The sequence below is a fragment of the Chiloscyllium punctatum genome, chromosome 22 (genome assembly GCF_047496795.1).
Source record: "Chiloscyllium punctatum isolate Juve2018m chromosome 22, sChiPun1.3, whole genome shotgun sequence".
In the NCBI taxonomy this organism is placed as follows: Eukaryota; Metazoa; Chordata; class Chondrichthyes; order Orectolobiformes; family Hemiscylliidae; genus Chiloscyllium; species Chiloscyllium punctatum.
Window position 1 is genome coordinate 83848608 of NC_092760.1, and position 25921 is coordinate 83874528.

General features: G+C 40.3%; 1 protein-coding gene across 1 annotated transcript in view; it reads right to left on the bottom strand.

Annotated features, from left to right (window-relative positions):
• Positions 1–2337, bottom strand: part of luzp2 (leucine zipper protein 2) — a 388961-nt gene extending 386624 nt beyond the window's left edge. Inside the window, exon 1 of the mRNA XM_072592734.1 lies at positions 2066–2337. Within this exon, the coding sequence (XP_072448835.1) occupies positions 2066–2127 (62 nt within the window). The 5' untranslated portion in view covers positions 2128–2337. The remainder of the gene's footprint in view (positions 1–2065) is intronic.
• Between the last annotated feature and the right edge of the window lie 23584 nt (positions 2338–25921).

A 25921-nucleotide genomic window follows, 5' to 3' on the forward strand; every position in this document is an offset into this window, starting at 1 on the left:
TGAATCAAACAGGCATGAATGGAAATCTAAGGCACTGTCACCAAGTTACATCCAATACTTCAGTACAGCAACATTTAAGAAAGGTTTCCATTTGCATAATGAATTAACCTTTAATCTTAATGAAGAAAGTAGAAATAAGGAACATTTTTCCACTGCATTAAATATTCACATCTTGAATCATTGTGACACTGAAGGGAAAAAACCAACATGATAGATAATGTGAACCTGTCTCATCGGCATAAATGTATGTTGATGATCAGATGATATGCTTCTTGGTTAACATCAAATTTTACGTCTGCCTCTATATTTCATCCAATTAACCTTTCTAATTATTGTGCCTGATTAAGGCCACATCTAATTAGACTCAGTATATGCAAAGTAAAGTGCCTCCAGTGTACAGTGACAGTATCCAATCTCTAAGCCAGGAGGCCTGGGTTCAAGTCATATCTGTTCCAGAGGTGTGTGTATTTTATGAAGTCTCTGTGCAGTTTGCTTAGAAAACATCCATGCAAAGCAATCACCATTTGGTTGGAGACAGCTATGTGGAAAACATCAGAGATCCCAAGAAATGTGCAAAAATCACGAAACCACACAGTAAAGAAGAACATACATACTAGAGCATATTAGCATTTCAACTCCTAGAATTCAAACCACATTTGTGATGGGGGGGGGGGGGGAGGAACAATTTTTAAGTGTAACTTGGTTTCTTCCTGAAAGAAATGGTCTGTTACCACAGTGATTACTGTTTTCAATCAACGATCCAAACCCGGAAGTTCAGTTTGGTCAAGGAGGAGAATAGCGATAGGTTAAATCTTTAGATTCTGGGCTATGGTTGACACCTGTAATATCAAACAGCGGAATCACATTTTAAGAAGTAGCTACCTCCCTACTTCTCGAATGTATCATTTAAAAATCCGGTGGAAAACTAAACAAATGCAAGAGCAGGCATATAGGAAGAGAAAGAACCGTGCACCTCCTTAATGAAGGCTTGTCAGGCATATCGTGCAACTCGATTCTCCATTATTCTTACAAAATACTCATTGTCCTGGGATCATGCTTGCTTCTCAGAGCTTACAGCTCTCCTTAAAATACTACATCCAGAAACTCTGTTTCTGGAACCACAATTCGAAGTTAAGATGAGACCTCCCGAGTACAAAATAACAAAAGCGACACCTTCAGTTTCATTCATAATGCATTCAGTACCTCATGGGCGCCTAGTCTGAACGAAAGCAATTATTTGGGACAGGGAAGCGGCCGTAGCCTCGCGACGATGGGATTGATGATCGATGATGCATTTGTATTGATTTGTTTAGATCTTCTGCGTGGAGACAATGTAACTTTAATAAATCTCCGTGTTATGGCGAGGGAGGGAGGGGGGTACCACGAGAAGTCTGCCCGTCCTCATGTCTACAACATACAGACTGCAGCTCCACACACTCTCCAGCCGAGCTAACTGAACCAATTCATCGAAAAAAAACCCCGCTACGTCCAATGATGATAAAAATCAGCTAATTGACTGTACGGAATCACACGTCCAGTACTCACTTATTTACCGATAATTGCTAATTAATTTCAACAGTGAGTATGCATTAAACGGAACTATGTTCGAATCATGACAGTTTGACAACAGTATTAAAAACGGAAACGTTTCAAGTTGAGGAACTTAAAGCCACTTGCATCTGCCAATTTATTTGACCGAAGCGCTTATGAACAATGTTATAATTCGTATTGCTGACAATATCGTCAGAGTACACACATTTATCCCAAGTACATCGTCAGGAATAAAAAAAAAGGGAACCTCTGCAGGGATCTTAAAGAACAGTTAAGGCAAGTTTGTGATTAATATGAAAGCACTTAAGCATTAAAATATTGAAGTCCCACCAGCTAAAGCCAACTACTACAAATCACTGATGCAACTTTAATATTGTATCATGAATTAGACCAACATCTAGCTCGGAGCTCTGCTCTGAGAGTCGGCATGATTGAGTGCAATGAGGAATTCAAAGTAGTCAGTCATTAATGACTTGCAGTAATAAAGGCAAAAAAAAAATGATATTTCACCCACCTCGTACCGAGAGCAATAGCAGGGAAGAGGAGCAAAAAGTGACAGGCACAGGGAAGCTTCATTGCTGCCCTTGCCTCTGCACGCACAGGCTTCTGAATAACTACCGGCTTGCTGCTTTAACCAGCCGAAATCTGCAGAGACAGACAGACAGACTGACAGAGTGGAGTGCGATTTGTTCACAGTGTTTTGATATATGATGTCATAAGTAATCGGGCCGTATTGCGAGCACAATGCAGCGTCTCTCTTGATGTCCGGGAGGGTTTTGTTATTACAGCAGTTTTAAATCGTGGGTGTACGTGGGGAATGGGTGCTGTCAGCGTCATTCAGACCATCCGCACGGCATTCCAACAAACTGTGAGAAACATTCTGTCTAATGAGCATCTAGAAATTATTGTTATTTAATCAAAGCATGTCTGAACTAATGAAGCCCACGTTGCCTTGGCATTTGCCAGGCAAATTCGAAATAAACTGTGTCTTCCAATGACCAACTAACAGTTCATTTCCCCCTTTAGTCACAAATAAACGCAGCAAATCGTTATCCCGACCAGACCGGCATGTTTCTCCCATTGAACTTTGAGTGCAAAGCCACTATTTTATGGTAAATAAAATCACCAACACATTCCTGCTGCGTGTCATTTAAATATAAATCTTCACATAAGGATATACTTATGAAGTCACTTGTGGGTATGTGAGCAATGCAACTAGAATATTAATATGTAGACTTAATTGTATGTAATAATTTTAAAGATCTGTCACTGTACAAATTATGGTTTATAATCTTAATTTTACACTTAATGAATTTGGAAATATGTGCTGCAGAAAGTTAACAGTGATAGCCAAGGGACAGAAAATGATAATTAATAACTATTAGAAATGAATACACCATCTCATTACCATTTTTAACTTTGCTAGTGGTACTTGTATCCAGAATGGTGGATACTCAGTTTCTGAAATTATAGAGTCATGCAGCATAGAGACAGATCCTTCCACCCAACACGTCCATGCCGACCAGATATCCTTAAATAATCTAGTCCCATTTGCCAGCACTTGGCCCGTATCGCTCTAAACTCTTCCTATTCATATACCCAACTAGATGGCTTTTAAATGTTGTAACTGTACCAGCATCCACCACTTCCTCTGGCAGATCATTCCATACACACAGCACCTCTGTGCGAATAAGTCACCCCTTTATGAAATCTTTCCCCTCTCGTCTTAAACCTATTACCTCTACTTTTGGACTCCACTACCCTGGAAAAAAAGACCTCAGCTGTTCACCCTATCCATGCCCCTCATGATTTTATAAACCTCTATAAGGTCACCCCTCAGCCTCGAACGTTTCAAGGAAAATCGCCCCAGCCTATTCAGCCTCTCCCTATAGCTCAAACCCTCCAACCCCAGCAACATCTTTGTAAATCTTTTCTACACCCTTTTGAGTTGAACACATCTTTCTTGTAGCAGGCGGAGCAAAAATGAACACAGTATTCCAAAAGCAGGCTCACCAATGTCCTGTACTACTGCAACATGATATCCCAACTCCTATACTCAACCTACTAACTAATAAAGTTTAGATCAGAGTGGTGCTGGAAAAGCACAGCAGGTCAGGCAGCATCCAAGGAGCAAGAAAATTGACGTTTCGGGCAAAAGCCATTCATCCGGAATAGCGCTAACTAAAAATGGCAAGCGTACCAAATGCCTTCTTCACTATCCTGTTTACCTGGAACTCCACCTTCAAGGAACAAGAGATATACAATGTTCATAGGCAATCTTTATGGAGCAGTTTGACCAAAGTTGGAACATAATTTGATCATGCTTAAAAATGCGTCAGATAGCCCTGCTGAATTATTCAACGGGATTGCATTAAAGTATTGTGACATTGGCTGTATGCATGTTAAATGTGACATTGACAAATAATTTCTATAAAAAAGTACAATGCCCCTATCTTTTGTTAGCTGTGAATCATATTGCCTGATTTATTGGCTTGTGCTTTATTGAAAGCTGTACCCAGATAAAGTACCATCTATCTGTAAATGTCTGTTTTATTAATGCCATCTTAGCTGCGATCTGTAGGATGTTAATTTGGCAGGATGCACCTGACTCCTTAAAATAAAAATATTTTATAGCAACTTAAATGTTTTACAATGGACAGGATGACATTTGCACTGTAAAATATTTAATACACATGATCTGACAAAACACAATAGACTGGAAATGTGGGAAAATTGAACTGGCATTTTCTGTTTGGATGGGGGGAGGGAACCAATGTAACTTTGGATCCTGGTATATCTCCAATTTCAAATGCTCTAGCATTAGTGATTGAGGCATCTGTTACCTAGGTATTAAACTTTGGTGTTCTCTTCATTTAAGAGATTCCTTGAACACACATCTTGGATTTAGCTTTTGTTCATCTTTCATAGTGTCTCCTGGTGTGGCTCAGGATCTATCTAGTGCATTTCTCATGGCAACACCTTGACCAATAACAGTGGAATTGCCTGGTTTGAATTTAAATGTAAGTTTGGAGGTTACCTATTCCCAGGTAGCTTCTCCACAGCAATGCTTCAAAGAAACATAGAAAATGGATGCAGGAGTAGGCCATTCAGCCCTTTGAGCTTCCTCTGCCATTCAATATGATCATGGCTGGTCATCCAACTCTGTGAGAAAGTGAGGACTGCAGATGCTGGAGATCAGAGCTGAAACTGTGTTGCTGGAAAAGCGCAGCAAGTCAGGCAGTATCCAAGGAGCAGGAGAATCGACGTTTCGGGCATGAGCCCTTCTTCAGGAAACTCTGTACCATGTTCCTGCTTTCTTAATGGACCCCTTTGCCCTAAGAAATATATATAACTCATTCTTGAAAATATTCAATGTTTTGGCCTCAACTGCTTCTTGTGGCAGAGAATTCCACAGGCTCACCACTGTCTGGATGGGAAATACATCTCCTCATCTCATTCCTAAATGACCCACTCTATACCCTTACATGATAACCCCTAGTTCAGGACTTGCAGTCATTAAGAGCAGCTTTTCAGCTTTTACTCGATCTAATCCTATTAGTCATGATTTGAAGATGCTGGTGTTGGACTGGGGTGTACAAAGTTAAAAATAACACAACACCAGGTTATAGTCCAACAGGTTTAATTAGAAGCACACTAGCTTCGCTCCTTCATCAGGTGGTAGTCACTATAACCTGGTGTTGTGTGATTTTTAACTTAGTCCTATTAGAATTTTGTAGTTTTTATGACCTCCTCCTCAATCTTTTAAATCCAAGTGAACATACTATACTATCCTGTCTGAACTGATCCACTCTATCTTTGTATGTCAGTTATCCCAGGAAAGGTCTAGTAAACCTTTGTTCCACTCCATCCATGGACTGAACATTCTTCTTCAGGTAAGGAGACTAAAATTGCACGCAGTGCTCTAAATGAGGTCTCACCCAGGCCCTAGAAATTGCTGCAAGACATCTCTGCTCATGCATTTGAATCCTTTCACTTTGCAGGCCAACATACCATTTGCTTTCTTCACTGCCCACTGAACCTGCATGTTCAATTTCCGTGACCAGTGTACAAGTACATTCATATCTTGATGTACCTTCCCATTTCCCAATATGTCACCATTTATATAAAAATCTGCCTCCCTATTTTAGCTACTAAACTTCACATTTATCCACATTACACATAATCTGCCATGAATTTGCCATCTCACTCAACTTGTCCAAATCACACTGACACATTTCTGCACCTTCCTCACAGTTCCAACCAGCTTTGTGTCACCTGCAGACTTGGAGATATTATATTTAGTTCCCTCATCTAAGTTATTAATGTATGTTCTGAATAGCTGGGATCCAAACACTGATCCCTGCGGTACCCCATTAGTCACTGGCTGCCAATTAGAAAAAGACCCATTTGTTCTTACTCATTGTTTCCTGTCTGCCAACCAGTTCTCTATCCAAGTCAATACACTCCCTTGCCCCACTGCTTTGCACTTTAATTTTCCATGCTGATTGCTTACACAGTGCTTGTCAAAAGACTTCTGAGAGTCCAAGTAAACCACATCCACTTTCCCCCTTATCAACTCTAGTAGTTACATCCTCAAAATAATCCATAGGTTTGTCAAGCATTATTTCCCTTTCATAAGTCCAGACTGTCAGATGTTGTCTATAATTTAGAGTTCCCTTTGAGATTTGGCATTCTTGCAATTCTGTCCTGATGGGAGCAGAGTGAAAAACAGGAATAAGTCTCTTTTTTCAGAAATCTTAAACTTTATTTCATAAAACTTTTGCAAAGCACCTTGGGATGTTTTATCATGTTAAAGGATGTTATACGAATTCACGTAGTTTTTATTAATTGATTACATTAATGCAGTTTTTCTGGTCTAGCAAGCAAGTAATCGATTGACACACAATCCATTATATTTCCTTGAGAGAAGAGTTACAACATAAAATCCCTCTCTGATTGCCAATAGCAGCTACTATACACTGGGTATGAATGGATGTTCCTAACACCCTCTGTTGCTATGGGGTTAATGATGCGAAATAGATCATAGCTATCTTCCCATTATTAACATGTCATTTGAACGTGTTTATGCATATCAATAGAATATATTCAATATACGATATTCTAATAATTTCTAGTGGACCATCCTGAGCAGGATGATGGACTGTGGGGAGCAGCAGAATAGTTCCCAGCCTTTTCTTCCTTGCCTGCCATTTCAGTTTATCCCAGTTCCCTAGCAAATGTGGAGATCCAAAGGAACATGTGAGTTTGACTCTCTGGCCACAATATTAACCTATAGCTTTTATTTACAGACTACAAGATTAATTTTACAGTTCTTAAATATATCAATGTTTTCATTACTTGTGATATTTATTTCTTTCCATGTACAGACTAACAGTCTCAAAAAGTGTGGCTGGAAAAGCACAGCCACAGGCAACATCCAAGGGGCAGGAGAATCGATGTTTCGAGTATAAGCTCTTCATCAGGAATATTTCAACAAAATTTAAGTTTTCTGATAAAAAGAGAGTTGTTCACATTTTTCACTTTGCTGTCATCAGGACAGAATTACAAGAATGCCAAACCTCAGAGAGAACTATAAATTATAGACAGGATCAGACAGCTTAGTTTTATGAAAGGGAAATAATGCTTGACAAACCTATTGTTCATCAGGAATTTTCATCAGATTTCCAGTCTGTTGGCTTTTTTTTAAAGTTTCTACCTCATTAAACAGAGAACAATCTGTAGGTATTGCCATTCTCCGAGGTTCTGAACAGGAACTCAGTTTTGCACCTGGTTTCTGAGATCTGTTGTTGGGTAAATGTGTCCCAGGCTCCCTTTTTTTTTTGCCTCCTAATAAAAAGCTTCTAATATGCAAGAAACACTTCACTTTGAAAGGTAAGTAACTCACAGCATTGGTGCACAATGTGTTACTGCAAACTATGTTGGTACATTGTTGACAGTGTGTTGCTGGAAAAGCACAGCAGGTCATGCTGTGGAGCAGGAAAATCGACATTTTGGGCCAGAGCCCTTCATTACTGATGAAGGGCTCTGGCCCGAAATGTTGATTCTCCTGCTCCTTGAATGCTGTATGACCTGCTGTGCTTTTCCAGCAACACACTCTCAACTCTGATCTCCAGCATCTGCAGACCCCACTGTCTCCAATGTTGGTACATTGGTGGACTGTGTCACTCCACTACTTGGCTGCAAAGTTAACTAATGCTTCTTCTGTTCTATATTTGCCATTTCTGTAATTCAACTTGTAACAGCATTATGTCCTTGAAGGAAATTGCATGGAATAAAAATTGATTTGAGTTGCACTTGTTTAATGGATGCAAAGCATGTGTCAAGTTAACAATGGGTTACACTGACCCTATTCTACAAAAGGGATGGCTTCACTTTTAAATTCATTATGGACGTATTTCCAAGGCATCCTGAGTAACTATCTAGCAATTATAATTGTGTACTTCAGTTTGTACACTCAAAGTTAAAAGAATCTTTTGCAAAATTAGTCATTTACAAGTGGGCTACCTGATCAGGTTTGGTTAGTCATTCCTTGTTGATACAATGAAAGGTAAATTGGAATTATTGCATTTTTTTAAAAAAATGCACCTTCCCCAGGCAATCTGGAACAGTCAGGGTCCATGGATGTCACATCTAGTTGCTTGACTACTAACACTCTCTGAGCCTTTTTACATCCAAACTCCTTCCCAACACCCAAAGTCACTTTATGGTATAGTTACTGTTGTAACAAGGAAAAGATGAGAGTCATAGTTGTAGACCTCAACTCCCTCAAACAGCAGAGTGATAGTGATTAGATAATTAGTTGTTCTGTGGTTTTGATTGAGCTATAACTTCTGACTGTCTGGCAAGCATACGTCATTGGCTACAAGAACTGTAATTCATGATAAATTGAAAGGTGTAATATATTTCCTGATCTTCCTTAATTTTTGACTTGACTTTGTTCTTGTAGTTTGTATGAAGTTTTATTTCCTGTCCAAAAAATTCAGGAGCACTTGTTCTGGTTTGGTTAGTAAGGAATTATAAGCCAAATATCACTCACTGAGCATTTTGTGTGACATTCGGTCTTCAGGCTATTGTAATAGAAACAATCTATGCTTTACCTTAGTTCGTGCCTACATTGAATAGGAACATCATATGATGTAAATACACTATCCTTTTCTGAAGTGCTGAAGAAGTGTCACCAGACCCAATCTATTAATTCTCATTTCTCTCCACAGTTGCTGCCAGATCTGATGAGCTCTTCCAGCATTTCTGCTTTTGTTCCTGTCTTACAGTATCTGCAGTTCTTTCAGTTTTTACCTTTTTCTCTTTCTTATTGTTCCTTGATGTTGATCAATATGTCTAATATTTCAGATACTTTCTCTTTTAAACTTTACAACTGTTTTGAATACCCATCTCTTATTATCAGTAATTTTGAGCTTCATATATTTAGCTTTTTAAAAAACACAGATAATGTTTAGAATGCCAACAAGCACTCAGCGACAGAAGCAATAGTGAGCTAGATTATCTTGTAAATATGGAACATCTAACTAGTTTGGCTTATTATAAATAACTGTTGCAAGAGAGTTCAGGACATAAATTAACCTGGCTGCTGAAGAGAGATTCCTATTGAAAGGAATCACTGCAAACTTATAATTAAGTTTTTAAAGCTATAGATTAATATCTAAAATAGCTATAATCCATGTAGATTAAATTATTGACATGATTACAACTAATTAGATAAATTATTACATGTAAATGGGCATAAAATCAACTAGATATTATCATAAAATGTTATGACACTGAAACAAGCAGATCAGTCTATCAGGTCTGCACTAGTAATTTTCTCTCTATGATCCATTTAACCTAGTCTCACTATTCTGCTCACTCCACATCCTCCTTTAATATTGAATTTTCTCAAGTAACTAATTCCTTTTTGAAATAAATTATGGCCCCTTCTTCAACAATGGTTTATGGCTGGGAATTCCACATTCTAGTCACCCGCCGCATGAGACATGCTTTCTAACCTCTTGAATTATTTTTATGATTGTCTTAAATTCATGCCATTTCATTACCTCAACTGATCAGTGACGCTTTAATGTATCACTATTAACCACATCAAAACTCCTTGTTACCCCGAAGAGCTTTGTCAGGTCACCCCTTCACCTTTTCATCACTTGTGGAAAAATTAATATTTCTGAAATAATACTGTACTCTCTCAGTACTGGCAACATCCTCTTCTTGCTAATGTAACCTTCCTAAATGAGATACCCAAGTCTGCATGGATACTGCAACTTCATGTAGGTCTTATTTAAGTTTAGCAGTGAATCCATGCTTTCATATTGATGTGCATAATGATATAAATTAGACATTCAATGTATCGTGACCCATCTTCCTATGTGCCACTGATTATTATGTGGATCTGTGTATCAAGATCTTTCTGTTCCCCCTGCTCCATTTAAAGTCTCACCTTTTAAGATATCATTTCATTGTGGAATTGATGCAAAATTATACATTTCAGCAAAGATTTTCATCTTGCATTCTGGTTCCCTTCTCAGGGCAATGCCATAGCCAATCAGAGCTCAAACAAAGTGATTTAAAATTTAAACAAAGATTGGCTGTTATTTGTTGGTCATAATTAACTAGGGCATTTTTCATGGCAAGGCCTCGACCAATTGGAGCCTGCTTGCTATTAACTGCCATTCTATGCATGCAAGTCCAGTACTATATTTAAATAATGCAGACTTCACATCTAAGCTTCAAGATTGTCTAACTGGTGTGCAAGGGGCATACACACACAAAGGAGGATAGTTCATAGTAAACATCCTCCTTGCTCTATTTCTTGGTTTACCTAAAGATGAGCTAGAAAGTGAGATTGCAAAGCCAGATTTATTTCTTTTTCTGGCAGGAAGAATGGTCTGATCAACCACTGATCAATGTGACAATAAGCCTAATTCTAATTCTAACTTTAACCATGATCTAGGGACACAGAGCAGGCTTAAGTTTTTGTATGGATTATGTTTGCTCCTATGCTTACCAGTCAAATATTACACCTTTGTATTGTGACAAGCAGTAGGAATTAACTTAAGAATTAAGATGTCTAGAAAAATTGATCTTTTTGAGTGGATTACAACTCATTGCCAAATGTAAAGTAGGAACCCATAAGCCATTTTAAATGATGTGAAAGAGCTATATCAAATGTTAATGAAGACAAAGTAGAAAGTAATCCAATTTGGAGTTTTTGTGGTACATGGTAGTGGCCCTACTTCTTGACCAGAAGCTCTGGGTTCAAGTCTCACCTGCCACAGAGGTATGTAATAACATGTGAAAATAACTAAAATGATCAACCTTATCCAATATGCATCAAGTGCATTTTGATTGCTCAACTTTGATTACTTAGTAAACTCCTGCTTTTGCAGTTGTTAAGTCGAGTGAGAGGGTCAGTAACCACAGTTAAAAAATGCAGATGGAATTTAATGTGATCATGTTAACCATTAAACAAATTAAACCCCTACTGTTAATTACAGAATTCATTTTCTCAATTTGTTCACCAAACATATTGAATTGTTTTAGTTAAAATAATTAAAAGTAAAATTACAGCAAGTGTATGCTGTTTATTCATGGTAATGAGACCACTGGCTGTGTTTATTGTAACTGATATATATTCGATGAGGTTATTAGCAAATACCAAATTTATTACTTTAAAAAGTCCATGGTGAGAATAGTAAGTTGAAACAATTAGATTGAAAATGCCGGAGAATGGTTAGCGTTGTTGATGATGAAGGATAATGCTTTGGAAATAAATATGGTAGTCAAGAACTTTGACCATGTACATCCCATTTTTTTATTTAGAAACTGCATCTATTAAGGCAGATTCTCACAGGAAAATTGCAAAAATCCCCCCAAAAATCTAAATTTGTGCAAGAATCAATCATTTTGCATGCTGCAGTTGTATAAGACTCTGGTGCGGCCGCATCTGGAATATTGTGTGCAGTTTTGGTCGCCATACTATAGGAAGGATGTGGAGGCACTGGAACGGGTGCAGAGGAAGTTTACCAGGATGTTGCCTGGTATGGTAGGAAGATCCTATGAGGAAAGGCTGAGGCACTTGGGGTTGTTTTCGTTGGAGAAAAGAAGGTTTAGGGGTGACTTGATAGAGGTGTACAAGATGATTAGGGGGTTAGATAGGGTTGACAGTGAGAACCTTTTTCCACGTATGGAGTCAGCTATTACAAGGGGGCATAGCTTTAAATTAAGGGGGGGTAGATATCGGACTGATGTTAGGGGTAGGTTCTTCACTCAGCGAGTCGTAAGTTCATGGAATGCCCTGCCAGTAGCAGTGGTGGACTCTCCCTCTTTATGGGTATTTAAGCGGGCATTGGATAGGTATATGGAGGATAGTGGGTTAGTGTAGGTTAGGTGGGCTTTGATCGGCGCAACATTGAGGGCCGAAGGGCCTGTACTGCGCTGTATTCTTCTATGTTCTATGTTCTATTTTACTATTTCTCAAAATATATTTTACTGTTGGCTGAAAATTTTCAGTGATGCATTCCAAAAATCAGGAATCTATCAATCTTTGCCTTTAAACAAAAATCTCCAAATGCTTTTATAGTAAGGAATACCAAACCCTCTGAATAAAATAAAATCACCTATTGGCAACCATCCTCCCCCTTATTTTTAAATGTTGGTCCCTGCTTTTATTCTTCTCAACCCACACCCCCTGAATTAATTTTTAATAAACTCTTGTTGTAAATTCTTGGCAATGGCAATATTGCCTCCCTTCAACTATTTTTGTTCAAAATATATGTCAGCTGAATGTTTAAGAGATGGTTGCTTGTTTTCATTAATAGAGAAAGGGTCCACATTACCTAATTATCAGTGTTTTCTAACCTCTGAGTGGTTTCAAGAATGATCAATTATTCAATTTGACCAGTAGATGCTATTTTCTGAGTCTGTTTGTTCATTCTGCTAATTTCACCTTCCAGCATTTGCTATTATTGAGCCAAGTTCAAACCATGAGTACAGCAGCTTTGCATTCTTCAGACCAGTTTCTGCTCTGAAGCATCATAGCCCCAGGTTTCTAACTAGAATAATCAATATATTATTCTAATGATTTGACTGTATCTTCCTCGATGTTAAACATTGTTCTTAATAAATAAAAAACAACTTTCTTTCATCCAGTATCTTTTGGCCAATACAACACTATGTAAATCATGTAAGATGTCAAATTGAGACATGATGGGGAAAGAATATCTCTTACACAGCATGATGTCATTGCATTGCGTTATAAAAATCCTCAAAAATACTAAATTATAGAATCATTTGCAACTGAATGGAGAGAGCTTGCTCTCCAGTCAGTGTCTGGGTCCAGGGATTTGTTGTTTTGATCCAAATGTCTGACTTGGAATACTAAGTGCTATGACTGAGTCATGCTGTCAATTTTCATGCAATGCATATAATCACACTTGATAAGTTGTTCCTACTCACAGGCACTGTAAAGCTGAGAAAAGCAGCAAGAGGACAACAGATATAGACCTACTGTCCAAAAAAATTAACTATGTTGTTACACTTTTTTATCCCTCGTTAGCAGAGACAAAGACAAACATTAATGCTGGCTGGAGGACCATCAACTTGATGAGAATTGTTCTTTGTTCTGCCCAAAACCTGGTTTTCTTGTAGAACAGAGAGTTGTCCTTGACTGAGTGTTGCAGACTGGCACATTTAACAGTCTAGGATTACGTATTGAGGAACACACTAAAGCTATGAACAACTGGTGCAAATGCATCGTAGGGAAAGGTCATCGTCTAAAGGTACTCAACCGTAGTAAACTGATGGACTGGGGATAGACATCATCAGCCTGGTCTCCCAGTCACTTTCCATTTTAATTCCCCTTCTCACTCCCTTTCCGAAATGACCATCCTTGGCCTCCTCCATTGCCACAACAAAATCAGACTGCAAATTGGAGGAACAACATCTGATCTTCCACCTGGGTAGCCTGCAGCCCATGGGACTCAACATTGAGTTCTCCAGTTTCAAATAGACTCCCTTTCCATCCCCCCCGACTCCCTTCCCTGTCCCTCCCCCTCCCATTCATTTCTCTGATCGACCCTTCCTTCCAGCTACTAACCGGATTCATTCCTCCCATCAACCAACCAGGTCGTACCCTCTACTATGTTCATCACTACCTCACCCCTCTGCCCCTCTTCCCACCGAAAACCCTTCCCCAACCCCCTTTATCTGCAGCTCCCCTTAAACCCACTCCCAGTCCTGAAGAAGGTTACACCCAAAACGTTGACTTCTCCACCTCCTGATGCTGCCTGGTTTGCTGTGTTCTTCTAGCCTCCTGTTTGTCTACCTTGGATTCCACCATCTGCAATTTTTTTGTCTCTGACCTGCTCTTATTGTCATAGTAGTTATATGGGTAATCCAGTTTGTTTCTGGTTAATGACAGCCTCAATATTGATTGTGGGGTATTCAGTGACAGTAATGTTCCTGAATGTCAAGGGGCAATGCTTAGATTGTCTCTTATTGGAGATGGTCATATCCTGGCATTTGTGTGGTGCGAACGTTAATTGCCACTAGTCAGCCCTAGCTTTGATATTGTCCAGGCTTTGTGACATTTGGAGGAGTATTTGATGAGTCACAAATGGTGCTGAACAGTGTGCACTAACTGGCAAATATTGCATATGAAATGTATTGCCCTCAGGCTGTGTCCTTGACATTAAATGAATATTCAATGGATGACACGATGGCTCAGTGGTTAGCACTGTTGCTTCATGGTGTCAGTCACTTGGATTTGATTCCACTCTCGGGCGACTGTCTGTATGGAGTTTGCACGTTCTCCCTGTGTCTGTGTGGGTTTCCTCTGGGTGCTCCAGTTTCCTCCCAGAGTTCAAAAATGTGCAGATTAGGTGGATTGGCCATGCTAAGTTGCCCATGGTATCCAGGGATGTGCAGGCTAGGTGAATTAGCCAGGGGAAATGCAGGGTTACAGAGATATGGTGGGTCTGGGTGGGATGCTCTTTGGAGGGTCAGTGTGGACACGATGGGCCAAATGGCCTGCTTTCACTCTGTAAGGATTGTATGATTCTACTCTATGTATTAATACTATTATAATTGTATTTACACACCTAAGACTTGAGCATGCTGTAAGGAGAGAAGTTGAATTGTATTGCAAGTTCTGTAACTTTCAAGTGTAAATAGTAAATAATTCACAGATATAAATTTTATGAATAAATTATATTTTTGGAGAAGAAGTTAGGAGGGTTGGACTGATCACTGCAGAGTAATATCTTAAAAATTAAATGCTCAAAAAGAAAATACTTACTCATGGGTTGTTCAAATACGGGCCTGCAGCTGGTCATCTTCCACATAGTTATTGTAACTGGGCTTCCCTCCTTTATCAGCTATGGCTTGTTGAATTCTCTTTCTCTGGAGACAATCATTTGGATTCAGATTCCCACTGTAAGCACCTTCCACTTCCAGCGATGAGGTCTTCCAGTGGATTATCAACTGAAGTTTGAAAGGAGCTTTGGAGAAATAGAGAGGACAAAGACTGTTTCCTCTTTGACAAGTTCGAACTGATATTTCTGAAAATGCAGTGCAGTTGCAAGTTTGTTTCAAAGACATTGTGGCATACATAAATCAGTACAGTTACTATTGCAAATGTAATTTACAACATATATTCCAAGTGAGTATGACACTGTCTCTTGTCTTTCAGTATGCTATAGCAGGCAGACCATTCCTTTTAAATAAAGGATTTTATTTAAATAAAGACATTTTCATTTACACCCATAAAATTCCTCCCTGAAAGTGTTGCAGACTTGCTGTCTCCATTCTTTGCGAATGCCACAGTATTGCTTTGGGTAGATAGTGACCTTTGCTATGATAAGTTCCTTTCTAAAACATGCAAGAGACTTGATACGTATTAAATATGTCCAGTCAATGCTATTAAAAACTTAACATTTTTCGTAACACAAGCAATGTGTATTTTGAACTTTTAATTGGCCCGAAATTTGTAATCTTTCAAAGTAAATCAGCAGCTGTGACCCAGAGTTGCATTCCAAAGTCCAAAATTACATTCTGATGGAAGCACTAGATCTTGGCATAGCTTGTGTAACAACAAATGGTCTGCCTGCTATATATATGGAAAGACAAGAAACAGTGTCATACTCACTTGGAATATATGTTGTAAATTACATATACAATTGCAACTGTACTGATTTATGTATGCCACAGTGTCCTTGAAACAAACTTTGAACTGTACTGCATTTTCTGAAATATCAGTTTGATCTGGTATGGAATGCAATTTCATAATGTTTTATAAATATTTTTACATGTCCAGTGGTTTTATAAGGTGGTCACTGTTTCAATCAGTGGAGCTTTATGTTGATAGTTCATACTTTTGTTAATCTGTGCCTCAAACGTATTTAATTGTAACTAACAGCTCTTGTTAAGTGCAGGAACCTAGTCAGTGTTTTCTGTTAACCTGACACTATCAGATGGGTAAATTGGGGACTTTGCATATGTTGATTCAATCATCAACTTTTGCATAGTGAGGAATAGTGAGATATGAGCATCAATGCACAAAGCCATATAGATTGTAACAATCACATGGTCTGCTTAGCTGGATTCATTGTCTACCAGGGCAGGGATGGGCAGGAGGGAGTGATGTCAATTCAGCTCATCTTTCAGTTTAATGGAACTTGGATAACTTTTGTAGGTCAGGTGACGCCCTTTGGCTATTTTAAATCAGTGTTCATGGTCCTGTTCAAAAACGATTATATTCCATGAAAGTACCAGCTACTAAATGGGATAATGGAATTCAAAGTCATTGTGCTTATGTTATGTCATCATGACATCAGGAAAGACTCCAAGCAGCCCTTAGTCAATGAAGTCTGGAGCACACAGGATTTGAATATTCTGATGTACAGGGAGTGCTTGTTTCCAATGGGGTAGATGGCAGTATTGAAAGGATAGATGGTTCTCTTCAACCTTGGTCGCAGCCCACTTCATTGAAGGTAAGCAAAAATAATAAAAATTGTGAGTACTAAATCAGGAAGCCAGTTCACTACTCTGGTCTAGTAAGTGGCTCAAGCATCTCATTTTCGAGTTACAAAGGCATACAGCACGGAGACAGACCTTTCGGTCCAATTCATCCATGTTGATTAAGTTTCCCAAATTAAATTAATCCCTCTAAACCTTTCCTATTCATGTACCTCTCCAAATGTGTTTTAAATGTTATAATGGGGACCTAAAACTACCATTTCCTTTAGCGGTTAATTTTATATATTAGCTTTCCGCTGTCTGAAAACGTTGCCCCTCAGCTCTCTTTTAAATCCTACTTCTCTCACCTTAAAATTATGCCCTCTAATTTGAACTCTCTTATCCTAGGGAAAAGATCTTCATTATTCACCGGATCTATGCCCGTCATGATTTTATAAACCTCTGTATGGTCGACCCTCAAGCCCCTACACTCCAGTGAAAAATGTTCCAGCCTAACCAGCGTTTTTTTTATAACCCAAATCCTCCAGTCCTGGTAACATCCTTGTAAATCATTTCTTCACCTTCTATAATTTAATAATATCCTTCCTAAAGCAGGGTGGCCAGACCTGTAAACAGTACTTCAAAAGTGGCCTCGTCAGTGTACAACAGCAACATGGCATCCCAACTCTTATACTAAAAACAATGAAGGCAAGCATACCAAATGTTGCTTTTATGACCCTGTCTACCTGTGACTCAATTTTCAAACTTGAACCCCGAGGTCTCCCTTCTTGACAATACTCCACAGGGGCACCATTAATTGTGCCCATGTTTGACTTACCAAAGTACAATACCTCGCATTTATCCAAATTAAACTCAATCCACCGCTGTTTGACCCATCGGCCCAATTGGTTAAAATCTCTTTGTAATCTTAGATCACCTTCTTCACTCTCCCCTACACCACCAATTTTCATGTCATCTGCAAACTTACTAACCGTGCCTCCTGAATTCTCAACCAAGCTGTTTGTATAAATGACAAACAACAGTGGACCCAGTACCAATCCCTGCAGCACACCACAGGTCACAGGCCTCTGGTCTGAAAAATAATCCTCTGCCACCACCCTAAAGTTACTAAATATTTGTTTAGTAACCTAAGTTATGATATATGTGAAGGCAGGAGACAATTGACAGACTAATCAATTCTTTATTTCAAAGTGTTGAAAGGCAGTAGAAACAGATTTTTTTTAGTTTAGCCTCTCCACTGCAAAAACCTGGACACTGATGTCAGCATCTCTATTGCTTACTGGTATTGGATGTTTACTTGCTTCTTTACGAGATGCAGTACAATCAATGGACAAGTGTCTAAGTCTGGAAAACTGAAGTTTTTGCAGAGGATCACACTGGTTTTAGTCACATTAATGAATTGAATTAGAATTTCTTGACTCTCCAAGCAGATGTTGACTTTGGGGGTTGTAATTTTATGAAGGCTAATTCAGCTTCACCATTTTGAAAGATTTCCAGCTGAGTTTAGTCAATGCGAGAGGGGAGTGGTGGGAGAGGTAAGGGGAGGAGGGGAGATGGTGATACCAGAGAAACACACAAAATCCCCGCTGCTGCAGATTTTCAAGGTCACAGCATCTCAACTACTCTGCCCAGAGCAAAGTCTACAGCGTCTGCAGCATCTTCCAAATTACTGACAGGAGGCCATGAACCTAAAACCTTGCAGTTAATGCCCAATTGCTAGGGTTTGGTGACAGAGAGCCCATAACATAACTATAACATGACCCAGCTTAACTCTTTACTCAGCTCTTTTGTATTGAGTGAGTGGCTTCAATATCTAGGCAATGGGACTAGAAGATTATCATAAGAACATAAGAACTAGAAGCGGGAGTAGACAATTCAGCACCCAACCCTGCTCTGCCATTTGATATGATAATGGCTGATCTCATCGAGGCCTCAATTCCATTTTCGTGCCTGCTCTCCATAAGTCTCCAACCCATTATGAATTAAAACTCTATATCCTCCTTAAATTTACTCACTATCCTAGCATCCAACACACACAGTAGTAGCGAATTCTACAGATTCATGCCCTTTCGAGAGAAGTACTTCTTAATCTCTGTTTTAAATCTGCCACCCCTTAGCCTAAAACTATGACCTCTCGTTCTCGGTTGTCCCATGGGGAAACACCCACTCCACATACCCTTTGTCAGTTCTCTTTAGTGTCTTTTATACCTCAACTAGATCTCTCATTCTTCTAAACTCTCGTAAACATAAGTGAAAACTGCTCAATCTCACTTCGTAAGACAGGCCTCTCATCTCCAGAATCAATCTAGTGAGCCTCCTTTGAGCTGCCTCCAATACCTCTACATCACTCCTTAAGTAAGGGTACAAGAATTGTACACAATACTCCAGGTGCAGTCTCACTAATGCCTGGTACAGTTTCCTACAGCCCTCTGAGATGCTGTGGCCTTGAGAATTTGCAGCAGCAGGGACTTTGTGTACTTCACTGGTATTATTTAGCAAAAGATCATTGATCTAGAGATAGACAAGAGTCTGATGAGAATATTCTCCCTATAAGTTCAAATTCAAATTCAATATTGCGTGCAATTCTGGTTTCCTTCCTATCGGAGAGATGTTGTGAAACTTGAAAGGGTTCAGAAAAGATTTACAAGGATGTTGCCAGGGATGGAGGATTTGAGCTATAGGGAGAAGCTGAACAGGCTGAGGCTGTTTTCCCTGGAATGTCGGAGGCTGAGGGGTGACCTTATAGAGGCTTACAAAATTATGAGGGGCATGGATAGGATAAATAGACAAAGTCTTTTCCCTGGGGTCAGGGATTCCAGAACTAGAGGGCATAGGTTTACGGTGAGAGGGGAAAGATATAAAAGAGACCTAAGGGGCAACTTTTTCATGCAGAGGGTGGTACGTGTATGAAATGAGCTGCCAGAGGAAGTGCTGGAGGCTGGTACAATTGCAACATTTAAGAGGCATTTGGATGGGTATATGAATAGGAAGGGTTTGGAGGGATATGGGCCGGGTGCTGGCAGGTGGGACTAGATTGGGTTGGGATATCTGATCAGTATGGATGGGTTGGACTAAAGGGTATGTTTCCATGCTGTACATCTCTATAACTCTATAACTCTAAGTCTCTTGATCTAGTATGGAGTTCATGTCAATTAAAATCTGTGCATTGTAGTTCAGTGAGAGAGAGCAGATCATTTGTTTGCTGTAATAGATGAAATTGCATCCCAGTGTAATATAGTATAATAGAGGGTAAGCATTAGGGACAGCTAATTGAAATTCTTCTGAGTGGTAGCAATAATCCTAAGAACAAGGAAGCATTTTCTTTCTTTTGCCTACACTCCTATAATACTTTCATGAACAAGTCATCCATCTGGTTTAACACACTGTTTGTGTGTTAATGCACCAAGCTATTATTAATAATCCATGACTTTTTTTTACAAATTGTTAAGGACTACTGTAAACACATATATTTGTTCCCCTTCAAACTGGTATTGCATTAATGGTTCCCATTTATGAAGTCAGCACAATGATTTTAAAGAAAGTTGGCAGAGATCCGAAACGGAGCAATGTAAGAAGGTTTTGTTTTTAAGGAGTATCTCAGTTTGTTCTTTTCACATCCTTCTGTGTTTGCAGGCAAGGTTGCAGCAGGGAAAGGGATGGTGGAAAATAATCACCAAGACCTATTATAGGACAAGAGGTGAATCAAATTTCCTTCATCATAGAGTCCTATATGAATAGGCTGAGGATCTTCATGGCAGTTGCATGTGTATCATAACCTGCAGCATAGAATCGTAGAGTCATAAGCGCTGAACAGCATGGAAACAGACCCTTCAGTCCAACTCGTCCATGCTGACCAGATATCCTAAATTAATCTAGTCCCACTTGCCAGTATTTGGCCCATATCCCTCTCAGCCCTTCATATTCATGTTGTAGACATTTTGAAGTCAAATCAAATAAATTAAACCAAACTAACCAAATTAAAAAGTGGCATCTCCTTAAAAGAGCATTATAACAAAAATCAAATCCTCAAATGAAGCAACATTATAAATTAGCATGTCATAGTTGGGCCATTCCAGCCACTCCAGTCTTCGGGTATTTGAGTCACAGAGCCATAGAGGACAGAAACAGACCCTTCAGCCCAACTTGGCCGTGCCGAGTAGATATCCTAATTAATCTAGTCCCAATTGCCAGCATTTAGCCCATATCCCTCTATAAACCCTTTCTATTCATATACCCATCCAGATGCTGTAATTGTACCATCCACTACTGCTTCTGCTGGCAGCTCAATCCATACACACACCACTTGCTGGTTGAGCCGCTCTTCAGAGACATCTGTTTGTGGCTACAACTGTAGAGAAGAGATAGATAGTCAGGTCCACGAACCACTTCTTCAACCCATTTCCTAGATCTGTCCATGCTGGCCAGTCCCAAGAGAGGATCAATGAGACGGACCTTCAAAGTCAAGGAGCTATATTAATACAGTAATGTTAATGAATGCAACAGTGATGATGGAACTCTGGTACTTCTGCTTCAGAATGTAGTGCAGGCAGTGGCAAAAGACTTGAGGAGGAGATACCTATCCCTGTTTAAAGATGTCCAATCTTACCACATTGCTGACAATGTTAAGTTAATAGCAAGCTAGGATGAAAATGTTCGCCAAATAATGTAACAGTGTGTCAGAACAGGAAACCATAAACATGCTTGCACGACCATTCAAGGATCTCTGCAATATCTTATTGTTGACAAGTGAAATGGCACCATAAGTGATGTCCATTTCCATAGACAGATTTTTTTCTGGAAGAAAAACTTTCATTTCTACAGTGGCTTTCATGACCTCAGGATTTCAAAAAGCACTTTGCTGCCAACAAAATACTTTCAAACATTAATTCAGTGGATGAACATGAAGCAAGGGGTTTGCAATCATTGAAGTTTAGAATAATGAGATGTGACCGAATTGAAACATGTAAGATTCTTGGGGGCTCTTCACAGAGTAGATATGAAGAGTTTATTTTCCCTTGTAGAAGAGGGAATAATCCCAGAATGAGGAATTGCAGAGTTAAGACTGACATTTGGAGAATTTCTTCTTTCAGATGGTTGAGAAAATCAGTTGCATTCTTTACTTTAGAGAGCTGTTGAGGCTGGCTTGTTACATATATTCAAGGCTGAGATGGACAGATTTTAAATCAGTGAAGGAAGCAACGATTATGGTGAACAGGCAAAAAAGTGGAGTTGAGGATTATCAGATGAGCCACAATGGCAGATCAGACCTGAGGAGCAGAGTGGCTTGCTTTGTTCCAAAGTTTAAACATCTTATTGGTGTCACAAAAGAGAGAAACTTGGAGAGCGGAGAGAGCATGAGAACAAATCTGTATTGTTGAGCTATCAACGGTGCCATCTTTTTAATGAGGGACTTAACCAAAACTTTATTTGCATCAAAAGTGAGCTTAAAAGACACCATGGCACAGATCAGAAGAAAAATCCTTCTTGTTCTGTCCAATAATTATCAATCACTCAACATCTAAAAGGAACACCTGAGCATCTATCTAAGAACTAGGAGCAGGAGTAGGCCATTCAGCCCCTCAAGCCTGCTCTGCCATTCAATACCATTACGGCTGATCTTATCTCTCCACTTTCCTGCCTTATCCTCATAAACCCTTAAACCTATTACTAATTAAAAATCTATCTATCTCATCTTTAAACTTACTCTGTATCCCAGCATCCACTGTGATCTGGGATAGTGAATTGACAGATCCATGACTGTTTCAGTGAAGTCATATCTTCTCACTTCTGTTTTCAATTTGCCACCTTTTATCCTAAAACTACGACCTCTAATTTAGATTGTCCCACAAGGGGAAACAAGTGCTCCAAGTCTACTTTGTCAATCCCCTTAAGCATCTTATATACCTCAAAATGATCTCCTTTTGTCCTTCTGAACTAAATGTATTTCAGTGTTATCATGAATCGGTGCTGCATGTGGATTGGCTACCGTGTTCCTTTATCACATTAAGTGAATAGAACTCGAGAGTGTTTCACTGGGTGCAAACAAAGTTTGTTCATCCTTACTTCATCCATACCAGGTCATGATGCCTCCAGCAATTGTTTCTTCTCTCCACTTCTCCTTGGTCCAGTTTTCTGAAGATCCATCTTTCCCCACTTCCTCTCGACCTCTCCTGCACGTTGCTGTGTAACAGAGGGTGAACTTTGACATGATGCCAGTGACACACGGCTCTCCCTCCCTCTATGCTGTCAAACATCCTAGCTGGCAGTAAATTATGGACTGGGAACATCAGAGATAACAATGTCTTTGCTTTCTGATGTTTGCACTCTTGCCACCAACCTGACATAGCTTGAACCAAACTGGATACAACTGTGCCACTCAGTGTGTCTCAGCCACAGACCGCATAATCTGCATCCTGTGGGGCATTGTGACCTCCACTTGTGTTCACTTCCCCACCCATTCCCACTGAAAGAGTCAGTCCGTAGCCCACCCAGTTGAGAAATAGATCCCCCTCACTGTAATTTTTCAACTGCAAGTGGCATTTACATTCCTGAGGGACAGGAATTCCCAATAAAATAGCCAGCCCTTTGTGCTCCCTGTAGTGCCCTTCACTTTTCTCCATCGTTGTGGGGAACGGCATGAAATCCACAATGGAGATTATCGTGAATGCCAAACATTAAAGGTAAGAAGGGTTGGGAATTTTGCTGGGGACAAGGAGGCTTTGACAAGAGAGTGGGGGGAGAGGGACAAAGAGAGTTTGGGGATTTGGGTTTGAAATGATGAGGCAGGAGATGATGCAGCTAATTAAATGGGAGAAAAAAATTATCTCAGGATTGTGGCAAAGCACAATGGACACAGAAGAGCCATGAAGGAAGTTGGTATGGAGACAAGATTTTGCAATTTCCCTCCCACCATCAAACATGTAGAGGTACCAGTGTTTGGACTGGGTTGAACAAAGTCAGAAGTTATTCAACACCAGGTTATAGTCCAACAGGTTCATTTGAAACCATAAGCTTTTGGAACACGACTCCTCCATCACATGAAAGAGCAGTGCTCCAAAAGCTTGTGATTCCAATTAAACCTGTTGGACTATAAACTGGTGTCTTGTGACTTCAGACTTTGCCTATCAAACATGACAGTGATAGAGTTTTTAAAAATTCAGTCATATGCCTCACCCATGTCAGAATTATTTTCTTCCATCTCTGCAATATTTACTGCCTCTGCCCCATCTCTTCCTGACCATCAGTGAAACAACAAAATCTTTCTTGGTCTGCACTTAATTTTTCTGGGAAGATGACGCTGCAGTGATAATGTCACTAGACCAGCCCATGCTCTAGGACGTGGTTTCAAATCCAATCACAGCAGTTGGTGGAATTCACAAGATCTGGAATTGAAAACTAATCTTCGCAACAGGAACCATCAATTGTTGTAAAAACCTGTCTAGTTTATTAGTGCTCTTTAGGGAAGGAAATTTGTCATCCTAGCCTAGCCTGACATTCTTGTGACTCTTCGAGGAGAAAGTGAGGACTGCAGATGCTGGAGATCAGAGCTGAAAATGTGTGGCTGGAAAAGCGCAGCAGGTCAAGCAGCATCCAAGGAACAGACAAATCGATGTTTCGGGCATAAGCCCTTCTTCAGGAATGAGGAAAGTGTGTCCAGCATGCTAAGATAAAAGGTAGGGAGGAGGGACTTGGGGGAGGGGCGTTGGAAATGCGATTGGTGGAAGGAGGTCAAGGTGTGGGTGATAGGCCGGAGTGGGGTTGGGGCGGAGAGGTCAGGAAGAAGATTGTACGTTAGGAAGGCGGTGATTTGACTGAGACAAGGTGGGCAGAGGGGAAATGAGGAAACTGGAGAAATCTGAGTTCATCCCTTGTGGTTGGAGGGTTCCTAGGCGGAAGATGAGGCGCTCTCCCTCCAACTGTCGTGTTGCTATGGTCTGGCGATGGAGGAGTCCAAGGACCTGCATGTCCTTGGTGGAGTGGGAGGGGGAGTTGAAGTGTTGAGCTACGGGATGGTTGGGTTGGTTGGTCCGGGTGTCCCAGAGGTGTTGTCTGAAACGTTCCGCAAGTAGGCGGCCTGTCTCCCCAATATAGAGGAGGCCACACTGGGTGCAGCAGATGCAATATATATCCGCCACAAATTCACCTGCACCTCCACACACATCATCTATTGCATCTGCTGCACCCAATGTGGCCTCCTCTATGTTGGGGAGACAGGCCGCCTACTTGTGGAACGTTTCAGAGAACACCTCTGGGACACCCGGACCAACCAACCCAACCACCCCGTAGCTCAACACTTCAACTTCCCCTCCCACTGCACCAAGGACATGCAGGTCCTTGGACTCCTCCATCGCCAGACCATAGCAATACAACGGTTGGAGGAAGAGCGCCTCATCTTCCGCCTAGGAACTCTCCAACCACAAGGGATGAACTCAGATTTCTCCAGTTTCCTCATTTCCCCTCCACCCACCGTGTCTCAGTTAAATCCCTCGAACTCAGCACCATCTTCCTAACCTGCAATCTTCTTCCTGACCTCTCCGCCCACACCCCACTCCAGCCTATCACCCTCACCTTGACCTCCTTCCACCTATCGCATTTCCAACACCCCTCCCCCAAGTCCCTCCACCCTACTTTTTATCTTAGCCTGCTGGACACACTTTCCTCATTCCTGAAGAAGGGCTTATGCCTGAAACGTCGATTCTCCTGTTCCTTGGATGCTGCCTGACCTGCTGCGCTTTTCCAGCAACACATTTCCAATTCTTGTGTCTCTGTTTACATGATCGTGTGGTTGACTCTTAATTACTCTCTAGTAAGCCTAGCAAGCCACTCAGTTCAAGGGTATATTATGGATGGGTAACAAATGCTGGTCTTGCCAGCGATTCCTGGATTCCATGAAAAATACAAACAACAAAAGATTGTTTTCTAATGTCCTCCATATGAACCAGACAACTCCCATCAGTGACAAATTTCAAAGCATTCCAAAACTCTGGTGTTTTGTAGAACCATTAACATCTTTGAAGATGTCTCAGCATTGAGATACCCCTCGCTCCTGCTGCAATTTCACCAGTGCTGAGTTGAGGTGGTTCAGGAGTTTGGGTCTCTGGAATGGGAATGGGCTGTGAACCTCTAACTCAGAACCCCATCACATAACCAGGGGGAGCATCCCTGTTTCATTGCATCAGAAGAATTCGACAAACTATTTGGATTTTACCATTTCGATGTGATGCACCAATATCTATCTGTCTCTCTGTCTTCCTCTCACTCTTCTCTCTCTCTGTCTTTCCATCTCTCTCATCAACTACCAGATCCTTTGAGGGCATTGGCAACCACAAATGTCCATTGGGTTGGTTTGTGATTAGGTTTGGCAAAG